The 8,562-nt window shown below is 42.4% G+C and overlaps 1 protein-coding gene across 3 annotated transcripts in view; it reads right to left on the minus strand.

The window, feature by feature from the left end:
- The window catches only part of gria1a (glutamate receptor, ionotropic, AMPA 1a), a 58,994-nt gene extending 54,145 nt beyond the window's left edge, over positions 1 to 4,849 (minus strand). For 2 of the 3 annotated variants that reach the window (XM_062560775.1, XM_062560776.1), the window contains exons 1-3: positions 4,773 to 4,849; positions 4,357 to 4,692; positions 4,069 to 4,203 (exon numbers count right to left, since the gene is read on the minus strand). In XM_062560775.1, coding sequence (XP_062416759.1) covers positions 4,069 to 4,203; positions 4,357 to 4,444 — 223 coding nt within the window. In that variant the 5' untranslated portion in view covers positions 4,445 to 4,692; positions 4,773 to 4,849. The remainder of the gene's footprint in view (positions 1 to 4,068; positions 4,204 to 4,356; positions 4,693 to 4,772) is intronic. The other variant, XM_037462699.2, reaches the window with a different exon arrangement.
- Between the last annotated feature and the right edge of the window lie 3,713 nt (positions 4,850 to 8,562).

The following is an 8,562-nucleotide window of genomic DNA, read 5'->3' on the forward strand; positions in this document are numbered from 1 at the left end:
CCACTGCTTTTCACACTTGTGGACCCCCAAGATCCCCGAGCACGTTCCCACACCCACACACACAACTGTCACTCACTCGAGACATCAGATGCCAGAATGGGAGACATTCAGACACGTACATATCCCCTCCTCCGCACTAAATATAAACCCAGGAAAAGGCTGCTTTTCTCATCTGACTCATTATAAGCAGGCCCCGGAGCCCTTCTCCTTTTCCTTAGAAAACCTGCAGCCTCCACATCTGAAAACCTCTTTCAGGACGAGTGACACAGAGCAGGAAGAGGTGTCACTTTCATTTCTGCCGTCTCCCTCCACTGCGAATCTTTCTGGCACGCTTGTTCCACAGCCCACTGACATAGCCATGCACTGCGGTGATATGCGATAGACGCGTTGAAGCAGAGATGTCAAATTTGATGGCATGGTGTGGGACACTGAGAGGGGGATGACTGGATGGAGGGAAAGTCCGCGGATAGCATGCAGTGCCGACAGCCCCTGGATCTAGTTACGCTCTGGTAAGACCCGAGGATTGTTTTTTAGACCAGGATATTCGATCTTTGAGGATATTTTAACTATGCAAGATCTGCAAGTTATACTAACTAAGGACAATGGCAAGTGGAAAGAAGTTACAGGGAACTATAATTTCTTATTAAACTGTGTTCGGGACATTTCAGGGCAGAAAGCTCTACATATTCCAAAAAAGAGTGAAATCTGAGGTTGGGTGGCATTCACTGGCGAGCACACTAACCCTAAAAGCCACTTCTGCTTTCGTTGAGTCGTGGAGGAGGGGCACACTCTCGACGGTGTGTTTACGAACCCGCAACCGACAAATCCAACTTATTGTGCCCTCAACAGCCTGCTGTGTGCATGCTGCCGTCCCTCCACTGAGCGCACGCTGTGACAAACTGCTGCGGGCGCCCTGCGTTTTTTTTTTTCTTCTCTTCGCTAGCAGCATCCCTGGAAACGCTGAGCCGCAGCCTGACCCTCATATTCACATCACATTCCCTCCAGAACAGAGGACCATCTCATTAATGAGGGCATCTTGGGTGTGTTTACATTTCATTACACAGCTCTGCCTGGCTCCACGTACCTAAATGGCTGGAGAGAGAGAGAGAGAGAGAGAGAGAGGGAGGGGGAAGACTGGAGGCGGTGTTGCATCTCTTCTAAATTACACAAATACAAAGCCACTCTGGAGGGGATGGACTTCATGAAGTCTGTTTTTAAAAACATGTAGGAGAATTGCAAAATGAATGATGTGCAATGTGTGTAAAGTCTAGGGAGTATTGTCCCTAATAACATCAAAGACTGGAGCAAATTTCCTATTTGTGATTGTGTTCCACATTCAGCAGCCACTGCAGAATATCAATAGATGGGCATGAATGTGATTGTATTTCCAATCATAATCCAGGCGTCTATCAGTCTTAATAACCCTTCAGTCCACAAATCAAATCAGAGTATGTGTGGGACTCCTGGTTGTTGCTGTTGCGCATTTGCGAGGGATGAACTTCTTAATTAGTATTTCGATGGTAAATGATCATTTTTTGGAAGATGGCCAACAATGCTTAGCACACTGTTCTTTCCAAGAGAAGTATAGTAGCCTAAATAACAGCATAGGGATCTGTTTATGGGAAGAAAATTAAGCATTTTATCATTTTTACTATTTCACAACAGTAATTGATAGAGTCTGTCATATATTGTTATTTTAAAACGGTGTTTATGTGGTCATATGGAGATTAGCTCATTTATTTTGGCGAGCACATTCCTGGTTTACAGCTTTGTCACCCACCGGGTCAAACACTCTAAGCTGTAACGCTGGTGAATGAGGTGATGAGGACCCTTCAGTTTCCAGTGCAACCCATCAGTCAACGTTTCAGCCCTCCACGCCTGGCCAGTGCAGGGCCCCCGGGACACCACCCTGATGCTCTGAGAATCATCACCATGGCGAAAGGCGCACGACGGCCACACAGATGCCTTTTATGGTCACATGACAGTTGAGTATGTTTAAGATAAGTCAAGTAGAGCAGCAGCAATAAAAATGAGGAGAAACACTATGGAACTGCGTCTTACAGCAGAGCAGCGCTTTCGGCGTACAGTCAGGTCATGGGGTTCAAGAGTCGGGGGGGGGGGAACGTTTTTTTAATATGGTTCAGAGGGGAGGTCAACACCTCAATGGTGAAATGGTGCTATCCCCTAGCCATTGGCTTCAAACTACAGCCATGTTAGCGCTTCAGAGAGTTCACACTCAGTTCAAACTGCTTGCTGATCCCATCACAGAGAGTCTGGATGGATTTTGTCTCACAAAGATCGAGCGTTCCCCCCCCCAAAAAAAGAAAGCCGCCAGGTGTCTCCGCTACAACGGAGGGATCCTGTTGTCGGCGCCCAGTCGGCCACGCGACAAATCACGAGGACTGGCACCATTTGAATAGAAAGAACGGCCCCCGGCGGGAAAAAAAAACAACTCCCCGCAAGGTGTTTCCCCAGCAGCGACCCCGAGGAGTGGCACCGATGCTCCTAACATCCAAATCATCTCCTCCACCTCCTCGTGTGGCGTCCCAAGCCAGGCGGCAGAAACAAATCTCCGCGTGGCACGCTGCTGCAAACAGGATGCACAGACGCGTACACACCCAAAACACAAACATGTTTCATATCACGCCTGCAACCCTTATATTTACATACAAGACTACTGATAAACAACTAAAAATCATGGTTTGTGTTGAACTAATATTAAAATGTTTTTGATCGCTGCCAATGGAATTAATCGGATGGCATTTCATTTGCTACTGATAATGTTTGCATTGGCTTTGTGTAGAATTATTGGGATTTGTTGAGTTTGATTTTTTTGTTGTTGTATATAACCATAATGTGTTGACTGAAAAAGAAACACCTCATCAGACATCTGTAACCATTCAACGTTAAAAACCAGAAAAGGCAAAGGTGATAGAGTCTGAACAAAAGCCTCATGTTTTTGTTCCACTCTTCGCACATGATATCTCTGACCAAAGGGAAAGGTGAGGAGGATACCTTTTCTGTAACTCATTTTTAATGCAGGCAGGTTACAAAGTGGAAATGTAAAATCGATATCTCAATGAGGTAATGAAAGTCACAGAGGCACACACCTGGCAGAGAGTCAAGAAGGTAAAACTGTCAGAGGGTGGGTTTGACTTCCCTCACTGAGAGAGCCAATTCAGAGGAGCCCAGGATGGACTGAGAGAGAAAAACTGAAACACTCAAAAGCCTCCAGGGCGACAAATTCGGAATGCAAAAAAAGGGACTATTGGGTTAGACTGGCATTTTTTTTTTTTGTACAGCTAAGACTTAATATTTGTTTGGCTAAAAGCCACATGATCAGAACGCTGCCCCCCCCCCCCCCCCACCTGGTACGAAATACACTCTCAGCTCTGTCAGAGGCTAGATTAATAAAAACAAACTATTATGGTGAGGGAGGTAATCCTGAAGTCCTAAAAGTTGAACGATACATTGAGTCTTTGTTGCGGATTGCGTTGCGTGGCTACTCAGAAGAGCACTTAGAGACGTTGTTCCCTCTCTTTGTTCGCTTCGTCGATCGCAGCCCCGCACCCGTCGACCTCGGCTAAAAGAAGAAGAAGAAGAAAAAAAAAAGGCGCACAGGCAACAATGTTCACGTTGCCGCGACAACAACAGCAAAAAAGACGCCGTTACACGACTGATGTATATAACAATCTCTGCCGCAGGGATTGATGTTAAATTCCAGTGCCCCCCCCCCCCCCCCCCCAAAGCCGAGCGCAAAAATAAGCTGCAATAACGTAGAGGAAAGCGGAGAAAACAATTGCGGTCCCACGCAACAGTTACAAAGATCACCTGAGATACACGTCAGTCTCTGCAGCAGGCTATATATATATATATATATATATAGTATGCGATTAGAACATGCGCAGGTCGTATCCCCGTGGACTTCTTGCGCGCTCTTCACGGAGTCGGTTAACAGATTTGAGGGCGTTTGAAGAAAGAAACAAAATACAGCGAATGTATTGCGGGAAAATGCCGGAAACTCTAGGCTACAGGCTTCATTTGCTTCCAGCGAGATCTGCTACTCACAGGCATATGTCATGGAGAAGCTATTCCCCATCTTGACCATATCCACCTGCGGCACCAGCTTGGGGATGTCCTGGTGGTGAGAGAGGGCGAACCGAAACACCTCATATTCGTGCGATTCGATCGGGAACAATCCTCCTGTTGAGCAGCCAAAGGAGCAGGAGTTAATGTTGGACACACTGGGCTCATCAAATCGGGGACACACACACACTTATACATACATATACAAAAAAAAAGGGAGCTCAAGTTGACATCAGGGCTGAGACAAAGGGTCGCATGCGCCGCTCTCACCTATATTGATGTTACTTGGAAAACTTGAGCTTGATGCCAAGCACACCCCCAGTAAACTGGTGTAGAGAATGGTGAAGCTTCGCTGCATATTTCCTTTTGCATTGGCGAAGGGGGAAAGATCCGAAATCCAAGCATAGGGTCTGTCCGTGTCCGAAGTTAAATCCACCCCACCGCGTCTCCCGTCGCCCCCCGTTCAGAAGAGCAGCGCGCACACCGACTCAACACCGAGCCAGTGATGGCAATGGAGAGAAGAGGCACCTCTCTCTCTCTCTCTCTCTCTCTCTGCAGCTCGGCTGCTGTTGTAAGAGATGGAGAAGGACTTCAGCATTAGCCGCACTGCAAAAAAAAAAAAAAAAGATGCCGTTGTTGACAAGCTGTTCAGCTACAACACAAAAAAGCGCGTGTCATTATCTCACCTTAATGAAGGATGTCTGTGTTCAAACACTTACACACTCAACACGCCGGTGTTTGACTCTTGGGCTGAATGTGTTTTGCAGTGTGCACCCACAGGTCCCTCAGGAGACGCACGGGATTTGGTATCCATTCATTCCTGCACTTCAAAGGGATCCGCATCACCCTGCTGCGCATAGCAACATGAGCTTTTATTGTCTAGTAAATCATTTGTGTGTGTGCGTGTGTGTTTTTTTTTTTTTAATGCAGTGAAAAATGGGTTTACTTTTTCAGGAATTTCCCGCAAGAATTTATTTCAAGGATAAGTAGCACATGTTTTTCAGTTTTTTTATTTTTTATATCTGCATGTACCATTTGAATATCCAGGGACTAAAAGTATACAAATGTTGTCATAAGAATATCATTTTGGCATGTTATGTAAAATGTCCTTATTTAACACTGTTTTCAGGTTCAAGCCAAAATGGAGAGAAACAGCTGCTATAATTTGTATACAGATAATTTGATATGAGGCAAACTGCATCCACTGGTGAAGCACATGACCAAAAGCTCAAAATCTAGCCTCGACCATTTCTTCACATAATGCTTCCAAAATAAAGTGTGAACTTCACCTCAATTTTATCTCAAACAGTGATGACAACCAAGTCTAATCTCTGAATTGCCATGTTGAAAATATGCGAAACCATTCAAATAAAAGACAAAATCACAAGATAACTGTTGTAATTGAACATTTGTCTTATCAAACCTGACTTGAATTGTGATTTAATTGGAGTTAATTTTGTGATCAAAAAGTTACTGTATACACCATTTTATCTTAGATGATGCAGTGAGTAAAACACTGATAATGATTTTCCTGTTTTTAAAATCAGATTTTCCAATTCTTTCCGTTTTTGCATCGTTAAGAGAATGAGTCATTCCTGCCTTTGGTTGGAAGGTAAAACAGGATTAAAAAACAAAGGAAACTTTAAATGGATAGCCACATCTCCTCCAGGTATTACTGCACTTTGATATGAAAGCACATGGCCAACCGATTAAATAGCAAGTCAAATATGTCCAGAGTTTTAAAGCCTTTAGAATGAGCATGTATAACGTCTAAAATAATGGGCTTCATATTGCCAGGGTGTAAACTGGCTTGATTTCTGAATTGTAAAGGTGAAAGGGGACTTTAGCTCTGCATGCTCCCCCTGAAACAGCAGGGCTGGCAAGCAGCTGATAAGGAAGGTTATGATTTAAACCATGTATTTACAGAAAACTAGAGCCAATTATTTTGTGAAGAAAAAGTACAAGCCCCTGTGCTCTTGTAAACATTGCAAAAACAAATCAACGCTGGCGATTGTTCACATGAGATTTACTGCAAACCACACGATGATGCCATGTCCCGGTGCTTCTTTGGAAGTGGTAAATCCTGCTTTGGACACAATAAGGATTAGGTATTTAGTTGTCAGACCAAGGGCCGGTTCTTTGTTTTAAGTTGAAATCCTTTTCCCAAATAAATGTTTTCACACAAAGCCAGGAATCAACACATTTCTTCCTGAAATTACAAAATTATGGTGACTTAATTTCTAGTACTTCTAAATGAGTAAAAATATTTCTAAATCACAATAAAATCTGAACATTAGCACTTTCCCAAACTTGAGCATAAAATGTTGAATGATGGATTTCCAATGAATAAAGGCAGAATGATCAATTCTATTTGCCTTTATTGATCATTATTGGGGGTTAGCTAAAACATAAGGGATTGGGCTGGCGTTCATTACAGTTTTCATTTTTTTATATTTCATCCACTGATTTATGCAAATCTTACCAGCCTGTTAGTGTACACTTCAGTGTTCGGGTGTACCTTGTGTGTGTGTGTGTGTGTATATGTGTGTGTATATGAGTGTTTTCCTGCAGTGCCATATGTGTAATGAGTGTAATGGAATCTTTTTTGAACTCCTCATGAATACAAATAGATCTTAGAATAGCATGGGTAACGATGGTTAAATATTTGGTGGCACTAAGTAGAGGAATAACAATCACAGAGCTTGTTGTTCCAGATTGAAAATCTCATCACCATTAAAAAGACACCATATCAAAGAAAAAAAGGAGACACGCTGTCTTTTTGTGCCTAAAGATGTCTCCACCATGGATCAGGAGTTTCTTTTTTTTTTATAGACTTTATAGTCTATGTGAAGAGTATAATGAGGTTAATCCATCAAAAATATTCTGGTTCCACTCCAGTTTGAGTGAGGAAAAAAAAAGTCCCCAGCGTGTTACTCCTATAATTGAGCCAGAACACTTGTGTTGTCAAGTACATGCGTACGTCAGACTGCTGGTGGAAAAACTACATGAAAAAATAAAACACATTGCAAAGGTGACAAACAAATGATATGTCAAACAGAGCAAAAAACGCTGATGTGGAGTAAAATATATTGTTGCAGTGCATTGGCTCTCTAGAGACAACAGGAACTATTGACCTCAAGAATAAGCCATCAAGTAGATGTGAAATGGTCCGGCATTCATAACTCAACAATTTGGTCATATTTGTTTGGATCCATTACCTACTGAAGCTGAATAAATCAATATGTTTGTATGAAACCACTCAATGTTGCTTACAGTGCTTAAAACAGAGTATTGTTACCAAACACTACACAGGGCCTTTTGTTTGGCTAATTTTCTGTGGTTTGTGCAGGATATTAAAAATAAATTGACGACCACGTTCATAAATTAACTATAAATAAAATGCATTTAGTGTACACCAGAATACAACCATGATTCTGGATATATGTATTCAATAAGGTAATGAGACACAGCTATGATTGTATTGAATGTAATGTAACCAACATAAATGCATGAATGTAATACTTGATAGCACCACAGCTGCTATTGACTGGGAGACATTCAGAATCCTTGTTACATTGAACGCAGCATTCAGTGTAATGCCTCATTGCACGACTTATCTACGGAAAAGTCCAAATACCGAGCCACCTTGAACGCACCTGAAGCCGTCATGTGCCCACCGCACCAACTCTAACCCAATCACCACAGTAGAACTTAGTTAGACCAATAGGATAGTTAGCACACCTTTTTGATTCTCTATATATGTACGTGTGTCCCCTTGCTCGGGATTCATGCGTGGAACCGGGACACAGTGAACTACTTTGTAGTCAAAGGACTCGCTGTGGTGTTAACTTTTTAGCGCAACGCCTATTCTTTATTAAATTATTATCTTGATTACAACTTTTTGATCCAAGATATCCTCTGTTCGTACTGTGGTTCTTTATTTTGAACATAACATTTGACAGTCCCTACATTCATTACTTTTCACAGCTTTCATCAACCCCAGAAGGCCAGCTAATAATAGCCCCAAAAAACCTCTCATAAACCAACTGTGAGCTACCTGCCTAGCGCCAGACTACAGGGAGACTAAATTAGCAACTAGTTGGCTGGTGAACCTGGTAAACATATGTAACGTTATCAAAAAAGCTACATATTTTCTTTAGCAACAGAAACTGAGCAAGGGATTCCCATATATTCCCATTTGTCTGGTGGGCAAAAACAAGCCTAAATGAATGCTATAGTTGCTTTGGTTCGGCAAGAAATAAAAGTAGATAAACGTATGCTAATGTTAAAGCCACGCCAAGCGGAATGATCTGGCAAATAAGTTATGCAATGATTTTGTTTTGTATTTGTTATCAAACAGATGACTACATTAAGACATTTCTGCTCTATTGACACTGTGAGGGCTTAGTTTATCAGTTACAGTAGTTATCAATATATACTATAATGTTGTTTTTGGTTTGTGGACGAAAAGTATTT

Source organism: Pungitius pungitius, chromosome 2 (genome assembly GCF_949316345.1).
Source record: "Pungitius pungitius chromosome 2, fPunPun2.1, whole genome shotgun sequence".
Lineage (NCBI taxonomy): Eukaryota > Metazoa > Chordata > Actinopteri > Perciformes > Gasterosteidae > Pungitius > Pungitius pungitius.